The sequence below is a fragment of the Dendrobium catenatum genome, unplaced genomic scaffold (genome assembly GCF_001605985.2).
Source record: "Dendrobium catenatum unplaced genomic scaffold, ASM160598v2 fragScaff_scaffold_1025, whole genome shotgun sequence".
Taxonomy (NCBI): domain Eukaryota; kingdom Viridiplantae; phylum Streptophyta; class Magnoliopsida; order Asparagales; family Orchidaceae; genus Dendrobium; species Dendrobium catenatum.
This window is the reverse complement of record NW_021319487.1, coordinates 170164-190259: the sequence shown is the minus strand read 5'-3', so window position 1 is coordinate 190259 and position 20096 is coordinate 170164. Positions and strand designations below refer to the sequence as shown.

General features: G+C 35.6%; 1 protein-coding gene across 2 annotated transcripts in view; it reads left to right on the top strand.

Annotated features, from left to right (window-relative positions):
• The window catches only part of LOC110103852 (protein TPR3-like), a 28593-nt gene extending 21499 nt beyond the window's left edge, over nucleotides 1–7094 (top strand). For both annotated transcript variants that reach the window (XM_020832712.2, XM_020832711.2), the window contains exons 19-25: nucleotides 4904–5014; nucleotides 5117–5296; nucleotides 5393–5521; nucleotides 5620–5715; nucleotides 5896–6084; nucleotides 6230–6387; nucleotides 6468–7094. In XM_020832712.2, coding sequence (XP_020688371.1) covers nucleotides 4904–5014; nucleotides 5117–5296; nucleotides 5393–5521; nucleotides 5620–5715; nucleotides 5896–6084; nucleotides 6230–6387; nucleotides 6468–6675 — 1071 coding nt within the window. In that variant the 3' untranslated portion in view covers nucleotides 6676–7094. The remainder of the gene's footprint in view (nucleotides 1–4903; nucleotides 5015–5116; nucleotides 5297–5392; nucleotides 5522–5619; nucleotides 5716–5895; nucleotides 6085–6229; nucleotides 6388–6467) is intronic.
• The last annotated feature ends 13002 nt before the right edge of the window (nucleotides 7095–20096 follow it).

The following is a 20096-nucleotide window of genomic DNA, read 5'->3' as shown; positions in this document are numbered from 1 at the left end:
AGAGGCAATTTTTGATATTTCCCCCGCTCGAAGGCTAACTTTGTGAGCTAGCCTAGCGCTACACTGTAGGGCGCCCAGCCGGGGGTCAGCAGCATCCCACCACGCGCAACAAAAGGACGATTGCTTGGGGAGCGTTTTGCCGGTTTCGCTCACGTAACTTGAAGCCGAGTTTTGGAGTTTAGATAAGATTCTATCTGGCCTGCGGGAGTGTTCTGATCCGGGTTGACGAACGGTGGATCCGAGGGTCACTCACCTACTACGGTCGTTGGTGTCGCACCGGGTGTCCGCTCCTACAATGGCTCACCAAGGAGATAGCCGTCTTAGGTGGTGTTGCCCGGTCAAAACACCGAGGAAGGAGAGTATGGGGGAGCATTTTAGTTAATTTTTAATATCTGAGAATTTATAATAATTAATTAATTGAATTAAATACAATTAAATATATAATTATTATAATTAATAAATATTTAATTATATTATTACTAATTCATAGGTTAATTATTTATCAATAATTCTCATGATTAATTAACTAACTTATATTAATAATTAATTAAAACTAATTAATTAATCAAAATTAATTTAATTAAATTATAATTAATTGATTAATTATAATTTAATTACACTACATTAAGGGATAGATTAAAATTATAGTTAAATAATGTGATTATATAATTACATTATAGTTATAATTAAATATTAACTTATAACATAAGCATACCTCATTAATTATAAAATTAAGCAATACTTCCATTCATACTTACCCATCATTAAGGCCCTCTTTTTTTTTTTATCTATATATACTATATATAAAAAAATCACTATACCTCTCCTCTAGATCGCCCTGAAGTAAGCTGCGTTGATGGGAGTGAGTTACCTACACGAACTGAGCCTCGTCAGTTGCTATCCGTAACGCTGAAAGAGGAAGTTGTCATAGGAAGGGGGTAAGGGAAGAGCTTCTGGCTAGGTATGTTCTCTTCTCTCTCTCTCTCTCTCTCTCTCTCTCTCTCTCTCTTCAGGTATCGAGAGGATGGGAGCCGACGATGGAGTGAGTCGTGAGGCTAGGGGGAATGCGGATCTCATGCGGTTGAGAGGAGATTGCAGTCCGAAGAAGCTCGGTTTGCGATTGAACAGAAAGTTAGTGGGAGATAGCAGTCGAGAGGGAGACAAAGAGTCTTTGCCGGATAGCGAATGGAGAGAGCGCCTCTAAAGAGCTTCAGTCGAGGCTGGCTACGGGATTTGCGGCTGTTTTGACGGCGAGGGGCCGAAGTGACAGTACGGGAATATCAGCGGGATTTGAGCGGAATTTCGCGGCCGGTTGCATGGATCTGATAGGTTAAGAACCTCTTTTTTTGTTTCTTTGGGTAATGACATGGCAGGTCAAGCCAATGCATACAGAAAGGATTAATCTATCCTGGAAGTAGATCACTAGTCACAGGAGCACGAACACAAGAATGTATCTAAACGAGAGCTTATAGTATTCTATCTTCCTAAGACTTTGGTTTTTATTGCAACTTGCTCATAAATAGAAAATAAATTATGTTTGGTGTATTCATAATTATTCGAGTGACAAGATTGTTCGTTGCAAGTTCTACTAGTCAAATTATTGAACTTGATATGGGTAAAGGATGCTAAAATATCATAGATCTTATGTCTTCTCCTTAGAAAGCATTTGAATTTTTCCAGTAGGATAATGATTTCTCATAGGTGTAACTTGATATTATATGTTCAGATATTATGTTAGGTTATTCCTTCACTAAATTCTATTAGGGATGCTGATACAAAGCCACCTTGCACAGGGCCATACCTATGATCAACAGCTTTGGCGGTAACCGTTCCTAATCTGACTTTCCTATCATCCTTCCCTTTTGCATTGTTTTGTGGGTAAGGGAATTCAACCCGACGCGTAAGTGTGAGTCCTTTTGCTCTAATTCTCTGAGGCTAAAGGCTCACCCATAATCAAAGGTTGAGAGAAGATTGTTTAATGATTATGAGATGCTAATTTGATGAGGGGTTGCCGAAGGCTCTAACCCATGTAGTACACACAAGAAATGTAAGTTATGTAGTAATATTTTCATCCTTTCTCAAATTCACAACATCGAGGGTGATATGGTCCTAAGATTGAAATATTTTTAGCTCAAACAGGTATATATTATATATTAGAGCTCATGGCATTCTTACCAAACGAAAGTTTTAATTTAGGCTTCAAAACAGATATATTGAATTCTTTCCCTTAGGGTGGCTTTAAGTAGTCCTAAATTAGCATGTTCTGGTGTCAATCATATAATGGGTTGAAATCTAGTCAAGTGAGGGCGAGACAATTTTTCTTTCATTGTGGGTGAATGTCAGGTGGAACATGAGCTGATCTTCACTTAATGACTTTTTCATTGCCTCAGATTTAAAGGAGGTCATGAAAGAGAAGAAAATTCATATACCTTGAGTTATCCAATACGTGGATGATGAACTTTTTGTTTAAGAGTCGGTGCCTCCTAGAAACCTTATTCATTTGGTAAGGAAAGGAGGTTTAAAGCAATTCAAAAACTGTTGGGAGAGCTCTATCATGCCATAACAATCCCACATTGAATTCCAATTGAAACGAGCCAATCGTTGCAATTGATGGTGACGAACTAGATGCGGATGATGAGTTAGAATGTATGATGCTTTCTATGAAACTATTTGAGCTATTTTGTCTTGACATTTTGTCGAATACCTAGAGAAAGGGTTTTAGCTTCGTGAAGTCATTGGTAGTGAATAAGGCCACCTACTTGAAGTCATTGTTGCAAGGTTTGAGAATTTTGTGAGAATTTGATCGGGGGTCAAGGTTGCAGGTTTCCATTTCCACTTAATGGAGGAAGAAGTGGGAGAATGGGGGTGGTACAAGGAAGGAGAATCAACAACAACAACAACATCAAGCCTTTTTCCACTGTGTGGGATCAGCTACATGAATCCGTTATTTTCATTGTGTCCTGTTAAGAGTCAAATTCTCATTTAAATCTAATAAAAAAAATATCATTTCTACTATTTTCTATCCAAGTCTTTTTAGGCCTACCTCTACCTTTCGTAACATAGGTCAAATATAATACATCTACTCTCCTAATCGGGTCATGGAAATGCTGACGTTTTATATGACCAAACCATCTAAGGTGACTCTCTCTAATCTTATCTGTCACTGGAGCTACTCTTATCTTTTTGCGTACATGCCCGTTTTGTATTCTGTCTCTAAAAGTAAAGCCACTCATCCACTTCAGCATCGTCATCTTTGCAACACTTAATTTTATGTTTCTCCTTTAATGGCTAATATTCTACACTATAAAGCATTGCAGGTCTCACCACCATCTTATAGAATTTTCCTTTAAGTTTGGGCAGTATTTTTCTATCACACAATTGGCCCAATGCATTCCTCCACTTCAACCACTCAAGTTGAATTCTACTAATAATATCCCATCTATTTTGCCATCACTCTCGACAATAGACCTAACATATCTTAAACGTGTACTCTTATTAATGACTTGATCGCCGAAAGCTACAATACCCCCACTAGATCTGTCACTATTAAAATTACACTCCATATATTTGATTTTAGATATGCTCTATCGAAAACATTTAGATTATAAAGTTGTTCTCCATAATTCAAATTTAGCTTCAGCTCTTTTTATAGTTTTATCAACAAGAAGAATATCATCAGTAAAAAGCATACACCAGGGTGCATCCTCTTGCAAATGTCTAGTATGAACATCCATGACTAAAGCAAAAGGATATGGGCTTAAAGTTGATCCTTGATGCAATCCAACTGAAATAGGAAATTACTTGGTCAAATCACCTTGTTTGAAAATACACCAGGGTACAAGGAAGAAGAGTGAAGAAAATAAAATTTAATAAAAAAGAAACAGAATATGAGGTGTTTAGAGATAATCATAATTTGATAAAAAATAAAAAGAGAATGAAGAAAATAAAATTTACCTAAATAGAGGTATTTAGAGAAGTATTTTATTAAAAACAAAAAATTCATAATTAAAAGAAACATATTTTTACTTGATGTTAGAACATAAATAATACAAAAATAACATATGATAAAAATATGTAAAAATAAATAAATAAAAACCATTCCAATTGGCTTCTAACATTTATATATTTGGCATGGGAATAATCTAGCAGGAAATCTTAAGTCTAGCATCATAACGATCCGAGCATAAAAGCAAAAGAAGATGAGACCATCCCTTCCTGGAAAGCTAAAGAAAATGGAAATGATGTCACAGTGAGATAAATTAAAGAAGATATGAAAGTAAACCTTTGAGGAATGATTCTACCAGCTTCCTTCAAGCTTCACTCTGGGAACATGAACTTCATATTCACAGCAAAGAGCATCATTTCTAAAGAAAAAGTTGTGCATTAAAATCACATAGCCAATTAGAAAACCAGCAAACCTCTTATGCAAGTCTTAAACTTGCTAATGACTCCCTAAGAGACCTCTAATCTAGTAGATGAAACTGAATTAAAAATATAACTGTAGATGTGCATTGCAGCACATGGCAATGTCCTAGTTACTACATGGTACATTTGTTTATTGAAAGTTGCTCATCATTATCTATGCTAAGCTCCAATATTGACTTTAACCGAGATCTATACAACTACTTAAACCATTCCAAACTATATATTGAAAATAAATACGTGGTTTTTCCTAATTATAAATTCACTCAAAGATAAAATAAGAATGCATGTAAATCAATTTTTTTCACAACAATTAGAAACTTGTTACTGCATCAGCTTTTCCATGATAGTTATCTTTAACGTTGACATCCAATGTGTCTTGATGCTAACTGGTGATCCAGAGTATGATCCATTGATATGGCCTCTTCAACATATTTGTCTTTTTTTTTTTGGCTTGGTTCTGACCTTTTTTGTTTCTCAGGTTGCCAGGTTGATTTACACCAATACAGGTCTTGCAATATTGGCCTTAGCATCTAATGCTGTTCACAAACTATGGAAATGGCCTAAAACAGACAGAAATGTATCTGGAAAGGTATAACCACCGCCCAACACACGCAATAGTTACCTATCTAAAATGTTTGTTTTAAGCATGTTCTTGGTAATTGTTATGCATGGCGATGCTGTTCTTCTCCAGGCAACTGCAGCAGCTGTGCCACAGATTTGGCAACCTACTAGTGGAATATTGATGACTAACGAAACCAGTGATGCAAACACTGAAGAAGCTATTCACTGCTTTGCACTATCAAAAAATGATTCATATGTCTTGTCTGCATCTGGGGGAAAGATATCCCTTTTCAATATGATGTCTTTCAAGGTAACTTACAGCAGCTTTTGTAAATTATCGGGTCTATATTTGCTTTCAATAATGTCCTGCCCTGAAGACTGAAGCTATTCATGTTATCAAGTGCAGACAATGACAACTTTTATGCCTCCACCGCCAGCAGCCACCTTCCTTGCTTTTCATCCACAAGACAATAATATCATTGCTATAGGAATGGATGATTCCTCAATCCAAATTTATAATGTTCGGGTTGATGAGGTTAGACCATCAATTCAAAGAAAGTACTTTAATCTTGAGTTCTAGTCTACTAGGAAATTGTTGTTTCAAAGTCAAATCTTTTTGTATTAAATCTTCAGGTTAAAAGCAAACTTAGAGGGCATCAAAAGAGGATTACAGGCCTTGCATTTTCCAACGTGCTAAACATTCTCATCTCTTCAGGTGCAGATTCCCAGGTATAAAAGTCAAAAATATTTTGATTCATGAACTGCTGATTGTTTTTCTGTCACTGATTGCATGTAGTATTAGGTGCATTTCATTTTTTATTTACTTGATGATTTTGTAATTCTTTCATGTTATGCATGGGAACTATGAACTGCTTCATTGTGATGGCAATTTGTCAATCTTGATTACAGCTTTGCGTATGGGGTATGAATGCGTGGGACAAACAAGGTAGCAAGTTTTTGCAGATTCCTCCTGGCCGAACTTCAGGCCCTGTTGTAGAGACGAAGGTTCAATTCCACCAGGATCAGGTTCAATTCTTGGTTGTGCATGAGTCCCATATAGCAATATATGAAGCAAGAAAATTGGAGTGTCTTAAACAGGTGCGTTTTATACATGAATGTGTCAGTTTTCCAATTAGAAAATTTTATTTTTAAGGCAACTATTTGAATTCATTTAGTCACATTGCCTAGCAGGCTTATGAAAGTCAAACTAACAACCAACATATTATTCCTAATAACTTTGCAGTGGGTTCCCCGAGACGGTTTGGTAACACATGCAACTTATTCTTGTGACAGCCAAATGATATATGCCAGTTTCACCGATGGAAGTGTGAATGTCTTGACATCAACGCTTAGATTGAGGTGTCGGATAAGCCCTGCAGCATATCTTAATTCTCCACCAAGGTAATTGCTATGCTTTGTATTTCTTCTTCATAATTCATCATTCTTACAATAATCCATTCAATTCTCCTGCTATCACACAGCTCAAACATCTATCCTGTCGTTGTTGCTGCCAATCCCACCGACCCCTATCAGTTTGCCCTTGGATTAACTGATGGTGGCGTCCATGTAGTTGAGCCTTTGGAATCCCAAGGGAAATGGGGAACTTCTCCCCCGTTGGAGAATGTAGTCGGCGGCTCTATTACCATCCAACCTGTTGGAAACCCTAATTCAGATCAACCATCAAGATGAGACACTCATCAACCATCAAGCCGTTGTACCTTCAGCAGATCTGTTTTTAGAAATGCTCTATCGATCTCCAACTAGCAACAAATTAAGTACGGTTATTATGATTGGCTTTGAGGTTGACATCAATTCTTGTTGATCTTTAGTCGCAGCAAAAGTTGAAGTATTGCACAGTTAAAATGGCTAACTTTTGTAGTGGTGGAGGCTGCGATAACATACAGTATGTTTAGATCACCTTCCATCCTCTTCACAAATTAGGATGTGATGTGCGTAGATATGATTTTCTTCCACTTTCTGTTTTGCGTATTTAGCCTCTGGTAACTTCGATTGCACGTAATGTAATGTTTTTTTCATATTTATATTTGATTGAAATTCCTCTTCAATGCATGGCGCTTACAGGTAAATGAAAAGTGAAATTCACGCTAGTGAGAAATCAGAAACAATGAATGGGTTCTATTTTCTGTGAATTTTCATTAAACGTTTACCTTTCCTCTATTAACAAGCTTTTATTGATTTATTTAAGAATGTTCTTTTTTCAAGAATGATGATTACATTGTATCATTTGAACAAATATGCGCTGGATAATTCGCTAGCAGATAATTTGCTGAGTTATGATGAGGTCTTTATAAAGCTTTTATTATGTTCGAGTTTACGGGAAGGTAATTAGCTGAAACAAACCTGAGTGGGCTGCAGCGGTTTGTAAGGCAAGGATTTCAGCCAAGTAAATGAAAATTTTATAAACTGCATATTCCAAGGCAAAAGTCTTTAAATTTTTTTTTTTTTTTTCTGTTTTTTGTGAAAGTTTTTAAATATATACTGTTTGAAAATTAATTAATTAATTAAATATAAATAAAATAAAATAAAAATCGTTAACGTTGTCCGTTTAATGAGCAATTTGTTGCTGGCTCAATTATACGCAGCTTTCAATAGTAAGTCTCCTTTTAAATGGGTGATTTGTTACTATTTTTTTTTACATGAAATCTACATTAGTAATTAAAGGCTGATTAATATTGATGACATTGGATTCTTCATTTTCATGTGAAAGTAAAATTATTTATTATTTGTTTTTAGAGGGACATCTTTTCCTTGTCACATTCTAATTAGTGCTTATAACCATGTATTTAATTAAATCCCTAGCTAGTTGTAGATGTAATAGAAACTCATGTCACTATACTAAATAAGAGTACAAGATACATGACAAAATACAATAAAAAAACATCTAATGCACCGTCATGTGACCTAGTAGGTCGATGGTGGGGCATGAATTGGTTTCTCGGGTGGAACTTGACGCCTAATGTGTTGCCTATGTAGCCTAGGAGGGTCGTTGACCATGGCACCTACAAAATTGTTGTTAGATTGAAGAGCCATGCAAATATATGATATTAACATAAGAAATAGAAAGTTAAGAGATTAACTTGGTCGGACATGTTGCTCGATTTTGCCCCACCCCTGCGACATGAATTACATACTCTACTCTTATGTTTTCTAGTTTCATCCATTGTGTTTCTGTAACTTCTACTTTGGGGCCTATTTGATTGTCATCTATAGTGTGGTGGGTTGAGGGTGAAAAAATAATATAATGGATCATGAATTACCCAATCTGTCTTATCTGGAATACCATTAAATTCACTTGAATATGTCATTCTATAATTGTTCATGGTTTAGTATTCTGAAACATAATCTATTAGGCTACATCTTAATAGTGTGATGCAATTAATAACATGCATGCAAGGGGCATGATAAATTAAGGTCTGACTGCAATTGAACATGTAATTTATTTCATCTAGTGTATCTATCCTATACAATCTTGATGATATGTCAAAAACTTGAAATTTGTGCATGTTAATCCAAGTTGGTTTTGACAATTTCCTTGCCTCCTACTCAACTCTTATAACAGTAATAATGACCAACTATTACTCAATCATATATCTACATTCATTTTCAATATATTACAGCAAATAAATCATAATTGAGCTTAATTTAGAAATTGTCAAAATATCCTAAATGTAAGCAATAGAAAACTCTACTGAGAAGAAATTCATATTTTTAGAAATTAACCAAATTATCAGGGATTGTATAAAATAATATTCTGAAGTTTTAATTGAACTAAAGTACTATTTTTATATTTCCAAATAAATTTCTAAATTGATAAAAATTACTATTTTTTCAAAATAAATCGGTAAGAAATCTCAAATAAATATTTAAAATATTCATAATCACAATCTCTATGACATATAAAAAGTTACATATTAAAAGTGTTACCAACATAAAATTATCATCATGTTTTGGTAACAAAAATACAAATTTGATGGAAAATTTTTCAAACATATCAATTTATTGAAATAAAAAATAGGATAATGGTTCCTTATAATGAGATGAACAAATCTCCCAACAAAATTGACTGATGAAAATCTCTCCATAACCTTTAAATCCTAGATTTCTTGTTCTCGCTCCTCTATTTTCTCTCTTATTTCCATTACAAGCTCTTTGTTAAACAAATTTGAGAAGAGATAAGAGATTAATAAAAGTTATATAATGCTTTAATAAATTTATAATAAAATTTACTACCACTATATAGATTTACTATCATTGCATTATTTTACTGCTACGATCACTGAATTTACTGGTACTGATATAGACACCAATTTTATTACTAAATTGTTACTGATATCACTACTGGTTCACTATTACTTTTAATGTTATTGATTCACTATACTAATATTGAGCATTCGACATGCTAAGTATGTGATATACTGAGCATGTGATTAAGATACTGATATAGAATAATTAGATAACATGTGTACATCATTATAGGATTTTATTATATTGATATGATTCCGACAGTCTTTACCACTGCTTTGATTTTACCATTTTTTATAATTTATTTATTTATTGATAGTATTTATACGATGACTATCTTATCTCTTTGATACTAGTAATGGTTTACTAATTTCTTTATTATACTACTTTACTATTTATGTATTATAGTATTTTACTGCTTTATAAACTTTAGTGATATTACATCTAAGTTTTTCTATTTCTACACTAATGTAATGATCATATGAGTGCAACTACTATGATTTGATCGCTGACATGCATATTTCTCATTTACCGTGCTTTTAGTTCAGCTGTAAGTTTTGGTGATCTGCTGGGCTTTAGCTCATTATATGTGATTTAAATGTTTTTCATATCAGAATAGAGGATCAGAACTGTAAGGCTGGTCAAGATTGTTTAGGTTTATTGTTAGCTTATTTCTTTCTGTCAATAATTATTCTTTTGTACTCAAGACAAGATATATATGTTATGATTGTATAGATCACAAGTAATGTACATAATTTTTGGAAAAGAAATAGAAATGTATATATTAATGTTTTTGTCAATATTTTTTTTACACTGGTATTTATATTGATAAAACATTAGGGGGCTCTAGTTGTGTAAATTAAAAGATAAAAAATAATTCTTCCAAATTAGATCTTGGGATATGATAGTAGGCAATATGAAATGGCTAATGAATTGTGAATTGCACTATCTTTGACCAACAGCAAGGATAGGGTTGGTACATGTGTGTTGATGTCTTATATAGGAGATTTTACAAACACCATATAAACAATTGGTTACACTTGCACACAAATGCCATAAACAAAGTTGTCGAGACTTTCATGTTGTACATAAGTAACTATGAATTTATGCTTGTTCAATGCAACAACTATGAACTCAACATTATTTAGAATAGACCATCCATGTAAAGCAAATTGCAAGTATACAATCTGGTGAAGTACATCACTTCACTCATTTCATCTTGAATCAATAATTCTTGATCTGTTAAATTGATACCATTAATATTTTTAAAGGCTATTTCTTTGTCCCACTTATGGGGTATCTAGCATATGGCTATATACTTGTTATTAGCAACTATTTCTTGCTCCATTTCAACAGTCCTACTATAGTAGTTTTGAATAATATTATGGATGTCATCATGATCCACCTCTCTACTAACATTATTTTAAATTAAGGAGTACGTAATCAATACTTTCACCAGACCACTCTCTTAATCCACCGTTCATTATTTCATAACCTTCGTCAACAACACTCATGGTGGCTCTATGCTTATTAGTTCCTAATTAGTTCGCATGAGAAAATTGTATCGAAGTACCTAAAGATTTAAGACTACTTTCATTTTGCATAACATTGTATTGGATTGACATACATATGTTAAGGTAAATATTGCTACAACACCTAAGAAAGTAATGCTTTTGAAGATGGTGTTTAATGGGCAACCTATTGAATTGATGGTGCTTCCACTGACATCTTCTTTGAACCACCTTCATGCGTCTCTATCCCATCATCCAATTTAAATGATTCATGGATATGAATGATTAGATTTTCAACATTACTTGTTCCCAAGCCTTTATATTCAACTTCCACATATAAAATAATAAATTCTCTGGCAACATGAGCTAACATAACTTCACGAACATCATCATCTTTAATGTATGATGTGATGAAATAGTTTCCCACCAAAAGATGACACACTAAGTTTATTGTATACTTGGATGCATCGTACTAGAGTTCTCTAAGCACCCTAAACTTAAGTTGCTCCAAGCTTGTATATATTGAAACATACAAAGGATGATTTTGATCATAAATATATATTCGTGAAAATTGGGCATCTATACTTAGTTGTCCATCATGCAGGAGCATAAGCGAGGCTGATCTTCCACTCATTGCTCCTCATGTATCATATGCAAATGCAACTTGGCCTCAAATGCGTTGATCAAGAGCAAGAGCTTGTCGGGATAGCGGCAAGTCAAATAAAATCTAAGGGAAGGAGGTGAAATAAAATGAAAACTTTCCTTTTAAAAAAGGAATCTCGACCTCACCGATGGATGGAGACCCTCAAAAGGTAAATGAAACAAATGGGGAGCTTGGGTGAGGAGATAAATAGTATGTTTCACTATAGCATGTCTCTTGTTAAAGGGATGACTTGCTCGGACTCCTCTTTAGTCTTTTATCTCTAGCTTTTTGACCGAACAGGAGACTTGTAAGGAGCCTCTCAAGTTTACCAGGCGACTTTGACTATTTATAAATTTTTTTTTTGATATGTAATTAATTAATTTATTTTAAATAGTATCTATTTTAAAAAATTTACTCTTTTTTGTTTCATCCATAAGTAGAAGCTAACATTTCTTGCATGGGCTGATTGGTTTCTTCTTCTTCTTCTCATTCTTCTTTTTATTTTTATTTTTATTTTTATTTTTTTTACATTCCACATTCCTTTCATATTGATTTATTTTGATGGAGCTTATTCCTCATAACTTTAAATAGCTTCAACGGCTCCTTCACTTACAATTGAACCCCCCCCCCCATAATCTCCCCATCATACCCCACCTCCTCAGCAAGGCCCCTGCTTATCTCCTCAGCAACCACACTTTAGTTTTTTTTGCTAAAGCACTGGATTTTCTCTAAGAAAGAATAATCAAATCCTGCCAATAAACCTGCACAAAACTCTTTCTTGAATTTGAAGATAGGCTGAACATAAAGTTTGAAGATATAGCTAAAAGAGTAGAAGGTATTGAGATCAAGCTCAATAATTACATTGATCAAAGCAAATTATTTTCTCATAAATGATATGTTAGCTACTCTTCATCTTCCAATAAGAAACAAAAATTAGATATCCCTCCCCCCCAATAAATTAATCCCCCAAAATGAGCCAATTCCATCTAGAAATGAGCCAATCCCTCAAAATGAGCCAATCCCAATCGAAATGCAACTAATTACATACCCAAATCCAAATGAACTACTATCAGTATATGACATTCAAATAATTCCTGATTATGCAAATGAAATAGTAAATTACAAAGATATTTTGAGTCTAAATTCTGAGAAAGAAATTTTATGTATGAATGCTTGAAGAAGATCAATCAAAGGTAAAAACTACAACTGTTATGAACTCATAATTCTCTTAGTTTTATATATGATATGCGTATGGTATGCGTATATTATGTGTATGGTATGCGTATATTATGTGTATGCAATACGTTTGAAATGTGTATAGTATGCGTATGATATTCATATTCTATGTGAATTTTTTACGTATTTTTATATTAATTTTTTTTACAGGGACGATAGTGTCTTTTTTATAACCTTATTATTTTTAGAGCTGACAATTATGAGTTATTAAACAGCAATTATTTAGGCAATGAACATGTAGATATTTTTGCCCTTTTGTTAAATGAGAAGTGTAATCTTATGCCTAACAAGTACCATAAACTTCTATATATTTCGCCAGTCTATTGGGTTAGTAACTTAGTATTCAGTTAATCAGTTTTGCACCAGTTTTAATATTTGTTTTCTATTTCTTACATTTACTTCTCGCACTTGTAGAATAACAAAGGAATAGATAAATTATCCAGAATCCAAATCGACTATATAACCGAACTTTATATTACTTCAAACAACATTTTATTACAGCCAATCATTGAATCCTCGCATTAGACCCTTTTGGTTGGTTTTCTGAAAGAACAAAGGTGGAAATTTTATGACTCATTGCCCCACCGCGTCAAAAAGCAAAATTATAAGTGTTAGATGAAATCATGAAATTGATGAACTCTTCAATTTTTTAAAAATTTATAGAACTAATCCATTCTCTATGTAATTTTCAAATTAAAACCCTATATTCTGACATGAAAGGATCTTTTGATAGTGATATCAAAAAATGGAAGATTTTTACCATTACTCGTGTGTTAAAACAAACCAACTCTATAGATTGCGGAATATATATTTGTAAATATATGTAAATGATAAGTCTTGAAGGCAACATTGATTGGACTGATAGTACAAGTTAGCTAGAAGACATGTCAAAGTATAGGGCAAAATTTGCATATGAAATTTTTTGTAAATCATTGAAAAAATAATAGTTTTTCTATTTTCACATTATTTATAAAATGTTTATTTCTAAATATTGAAGAATATATTTTTCGCTTTTAGTTTTTCATATATAGAGTTTATTTCTATGTGCAAATGTTATTTACATTGATTTGATGAAAAAAGAACTTATTTAATGATCATATGCATAAATCACGCAGATCGTACGTAGAAAGTATGCATATCATACGCAGATCGTAAGCAGATCATACGTATAGAGTACTCATAACATATTGTTTAAAAGGATTTTCGTGTTTGGGATTTGCATTTAAGGTTGTGTTAGATATTCTTTTTTGTTTAAAGAAAAAACATAATTTTATAAATAATTTTTTAATATTTTTTAAGAATACGCATAACATACACATAAAATACTCATACAATACACAGAATATACGCATACATTATGCAGTTATCCATATTTATAAAATTATTATTAGATGATTTAATTAAGTAGATAGATCCATATTTTTAGATTATTTACATTAAAATGATGAGGAATATATTTTACACATTGAAATTAAATTTGTTATTACACTTTAGACACAATGTGATTATTATGATTTCATTTTTTAGTCTTGAATGTATTTGAATAAATACAAAGGGTTTAGGGATTATGGTGGATAGTATTTAAGGACGAGGAATAAGGAATATGATTTTTAAAAGAATTTTAGTGTTTGAAATTTGCGTTTAGGTTTAGAGTTAGAATTTTTTTTTTTTTGAAGGAAAAAATAAATTTTATAAATAATTTTTTAATATTTTTTAAGAATACACATAACGTATGCACAAAATACTCATACAATATGCATAATATACCCATACATTACGCAGTTATTCATATTTGTAAAATTGCTATTAAATGATTTAATTAAGTAGATATATCTATGTTTTTAAGTTATTTACATTAAAATGATGAGGAATATGTTTTACATATTAAAATTAAATTTATTATTACACTTTAGACTCAATGTGATTATTATGATTTCATTTTGTAGTCTTGAATGTATTTGAACAAGTACAAAGGGTTTAAGAATTGATATATCATCAAAAAATTATCTTGATCGGGCATGAATCTCGATGCAAAATCAAGTCAGAAACTTCAAAAATTAAAATTGGGATCATCTGAACTCCGATTTCAGTAAAAGTATAGTCAAACTGAGCATCTCAGAAATACGAACCCAACGACACCAAATTCGTCTCAATCCGAGCCCAAATGAGCCCAAATTAAGGACCCGAAGCACTGTTGGAAGCTTCGAACCACAGTTTGAGTTACCAAACTGTTTCCAAACATGACGAGCTTATAGCCAAATCAAGTGGCTCGACGAGACAAATCCAACAAGCCCAAGATCACCAAATTCCGAATTCATTAAAAATTCCAAATGTCTGACGAACGGTCCATGATCAAAGGATTCAATATTGGCCATCCATCCAACCACTCCACATTTGTCCATGATCTCTCACCTATTTATGGGTCATGCTACTCCAAAAAAATCTATAAATAGACCCCTCATTTCTCTTGAGGGGGGACCGAAGCAAGAAGAGAAGAAAAGAAGAGAAGGAGGAGAAGGAAGAAGCTCCTCCTCGACCATCGTCGGAGCCTCGCCGGACCACCGACGAAGCTCGCCGGACCATCGCCAAAGTTTGTCGCACCAGAGTTTGTTGGACCACCGTCGGAGTTCGCCGAACTACCACTGGAGGCCCTCACCTTCGTCGAACCACTACCGGAGGCCTTCACCTTGGCCGGACCACCGTCAGAGGCCCTCACCTTCGCAGGACCACCTCCGGAGGCCCTCACCTTCGCCGGACCATCGTCGGAGGCCCTCACCTTTGTCGGACAATGGTCAGAGGCCTTCACCTTTTCCAGACCTCCACCTGAGGCCCTCGCCTTCACCAGAACATCACCTAAGGCTCGAAGTTTCTTCTAAACCACCATCTAAGGCCCGAAGTTCTGCTAGTCCATCGCCTGACACCTGGACTTCTTTCGTACAATTATTATTTGTAATCTGATCAACCTCAGAGGTGAATCAATCCATTGTAACCGACTCAAATTCTAGTTTAATCATTTTCAACTGGGCTAGACCCCGTGGTTTTTCCCCTTTTAGGGGTTTTCCACGTAAAAAATATCGTGTTCTCTATGTATGAGCTGGATATCTGTGTAACGCTAAGACGTAAAATTATAACTATATCGCCGCATATATTCTGACCCGCAACAGTTTGGTGCTGTCTATGGGAAAGCCAGACCCACTATCCTAAAGCACCACTGCAATGCTCAATAGGCATAGTAATCGTATCTTGGGAGCCTCCTGCTCCAATTCACATCAATCCCAGAACCAGTCCCTGAATAAGGGACGTAAAGCATCTGCCTCTTTTTACCCCAGTGGCCGAAACCCTGTCGGAGAAGGGACTTCAGGTCCGTCCCTGGAAGATCGTATTAGAAAGATGGAGGAGTTTCAGAATGAGATCCTTCAACTCTTGCGAGAGATTTAGGGACAGGCGCTGGCGCCCCAAAAAGAGACTCTCCTCCATCGAGATCCACCAGGGTTTAGAGATGTTCAACTCTAACATCCTCATGTCGAGATTCCCCTTCCACCACCAAGGATGCGCCCTTCGACACAACCAGAAAATGAGCTTGCTGACACAACAAGCTCTACCCATCCTTCACGACCAGGCTGCCAACATCACATTCCTCCGGATGTCCGCAAGGACTTAGCTCAACAGCACATCACTGAACTCCCCCGTAATGCCCTACGACATGAATTATGAAGATTAGTCCGAGAAGAGTTCCCCATAGGATATATAAGACAATCTCTTTGTCAACGAGACTTTTAAGAGTCATCACCCTTCATTGAAGCTATCTTCTGACACCCTATTCCGGCAGGATTCAAACTTCAGAGTATTGATACTTACGATGGAACGTCGGACCCCTATGAGCATATCGATCACTACCGCATCATTATGCATATCCAACAGGCTCCAAATGTGCTCCTCTACCAAGTTTTTCCTGCCAGCCTTAAAGGACAAGCCCGGACGTGGTTCTATTCACTGCCTGCCCGATCAATTCCATTATTTGTTAAGTTGGCCAAATTATTCGTCGAACAATTTATTGCCAATCAAATAATGGTTAAAGACTCATCACATCTTTCAGGGATACGTCAGAATGAGGGTGAATCTCTCAAATAATACTTTAAAAGTTTTTTCATAGAAACCCGGCAAATTCCAGGGGTAGTTCTCGAGTTAGTTAGAGGTGTATTTCTCGGAGGGCTTCACCTTGGCCCTTTCTACTCAGCACTTATGCGAGAAACGATCCATTTGTATGCAGACCTGATCCATCATGTGGAGACCCAAATCTCTATCGATGAAGCAATTAATGCTCATAGGAAATAATTTGAACAAATAACTGGGAAGCGTAAAAATCAACCAAAAATTGATAATCCATCCTCTCAAAGGAAGAAGTAAGGAAACTACAATATTCCTCCTCGACTCTCACAGCCACGACTAGAGCCTCACCAAGAGAAGGAGTATACGCCACTTAAATACATCCCGAGCAAATATGTTGATGGCCATCCGGGATCAGGAAAGCGTGAAGTGGCCACACTCTTTGAAGCCCAATGTCAGGAACCATGAGCAATATTGTCACTTTCATCGCAGTCGTGGGCACACTACTGAAGCATGCAGGAAATTCAAGGACAAAATTGAGAGACTGATCCGACAAGAATATCTCCAATAATTCATCAAAAATCCACTAGCTCGAGACAAAATTGGTCCGGTTAGGGGGCAGAATCAACAACAAAGGCAGTCAAAAAATAATTATCAAATAGTTGGCGAAACAAAAACCATCATCGGGGGCCCTTCGACGCCTAGTCAAGTTTTAATTGCGGAGAGAAAGGAGCCACCAACAAAGAAGCTTCATACTTATCACTCCATCACCTTCAAGGAGTTCGATCTAGAAGGGATAAAGACCCCTCATCAAGATCCATTAGTGATTAGCGCGAGAATTGGTGACCCATGCTACAATGCTAAAAGGATCTTGGTTGATAATGGAAGCTCAGTATATGTCCTATTTTACTCTACTTTTCTTAACATGGGTCTACCCAGAGAGAAACTCCAATCTTCCGTCGGTCCACTATATGAGTTTGACAATTGACCTGTATGGGTAGAAGGGACCATCAGTCTCCCAGTCGTACTTAGAGAATTCTCCCAACAAGTGGAGCATTCTATCCAATTCATTATAGTGAAATCAGAATCGACCTACAACGTTATCTTTGGAAGGCCACTTCAAATAATCTTTGGGGCTATTACTTCAATTCTCCACTTAAAGCTAAAGTTTTCTACCCTTACAGGGATTGGAATAGTATGTGGAGATCAACAAGTAGCATAATCATGCTATCTTAGGCAGGCTCAACCATGCTCATCAGTTACTCTAAGCATTGAAGACTTCGATCTCTGAAATGAAGATATCCCTCAAAAGGCCTCCCCTGTAGAAGATCTTATTTGTGTCTCTCTATAGATGAGCACCCTTCATGAACAATATAGATCAGATCATTTATCTCAGATGAAGAGAAGAAGAAGTATGTAGACTTTCCACGTATAAACCAAGATGTATTTGCATGGATCCCGGCTGATATCCATGGAATCAACCCTGAAGTAATCATGCACTCTCTCAAGATCAACCCGGCTTATAAGTTGGTGATCCAAAAGAATTGAAACTTTGCACCAGATTGTCAGCTGGCAATTGAGCAAGAGATTGATAAGCTTTTAAACGTGATATTTATAAGGGAAGTACACTATCCCACTTGGTTGATAAATGTTATTATGGTTTGAAAGTCAAGTGAAACTTGGAGGATGTGCGTAGACTATATTTATCTCAATAAAGCTTGCCCCAACTATTGTTTTCCGCTTCCCTATATCGACCAGCTAGTTGATGCCACCTCTGGACATCAGATGTTAAGCTTCATGGATGCTTACTCCGGGTTCAAATAAATACAAATGGATCCTGCTAATGAGGAGGTGATAGATTTTCAAACAGATAAGGGGATGTATTGCTACCTAGTAATGCCATTTGAGCTCAAGAATGCGGGGGCAATATACCAATGCCTGATGAATAAAGTTTTTAAGAATCTTATCGGACGCACTATAAAAGTATACAATAGATGATTTGCAAGTTAAAAACCTTGAGAAATCCCAGCATATCTCCAACTTAAAACAATGCTTCTGCCTCCTTCTATCTTATAACATACGCCTCAACCCTCCAAATGTGTATTTGGAGTGGCCTCAGGAAAATTTATAGGTTTCATGGTTACCCACCGAGGGATTGAGGCCAACCCTGAGAAGATCAAGGCCTTAAGGGACATGCTACTCCCGAGAAATATCAAGGAAGTCCAAAGGTTAAAATGAAGGATTGTGGTACTCTCTCATTTCTTGTCTCGCTCAGGAGATAAATATCTGCCCTTTTTCAAGGTTCTCAGGGACGCTCGTAACTCAGGATTAAAGTGGACTGACGAATGCTAAGAGGCTTTCAAGCAACTCTGAGCTTATCTAGCCTCACCGCCAATACTCTCGAAACCAATTCCAAGGGAAATTTTATACATGTATATAGCTATCTCCTCATAGACTATAAGCTCGGTCTTGATCAGGGTAGATGATATTGTTTAACACCCAGTCTATTATATTAGTAAGGTACTTTCGAAGATAAAAAAATGTTACCTATTAGCAGATAAAACATCCTTGGCATTAGTCTTCTCGACCAGAAAGTTACGTCCTTATTTCCGAGCACATACGACTGGGGTCTATACAAACTTAACATTGAAAAGTATTCTCCAAAAGCCCCAGGTATTCAGAAGATTAATCAAATGGTCAGTGGAGCTTGGAGAATTTGATATCTAGTTCCTACCTAGACCCTACATCAAGTCACAAGTGTTTTCCTACTTTGTGGTTAAATGTACTAACGATACCTCTGACGAACTGCTAGATGTGTCTCCTACCTCCTCATGCTGGACCTTATATGTCGATGGAGCTTTTGGGAACTCCGGCGCTGGTGCTAGAATCTTGTTAATCTACTCACATAAAGCTACACTTGAATACAGACTTAGATTAAAGTTCCCGATAATAAATAACGTCGCCGAATATGAGGCTCTGATCGCTAGATTGAGGCTTACAATTAATTACGAAGTACTGGAATTTGTGGTTCACACCGATTCCCAACTAGTCGCCTCTCAAGTGGAGGGAGAATTCGATGTCCACCATCCTTTGTTGGCCCAGTATTGCATGATAGATAAATTCTTGTAGGCCAAAATAACAAAATATCAGATCATCCATATCCTTCTGGAGCAGAATATAATGGCAGACACTCTCTCCAAGCTGGCCACTTCTATGATATGAGACATTTTTAGAAGAAAGTATATTAAAGAGATCCACTTTCTGAGCGTTCAAGGCCCATGGGTGATTCAATCAATAGATGGATCGATCGGCCTCATTCCCACTTTTTTACAAGAGGGTGTTATTCCTGA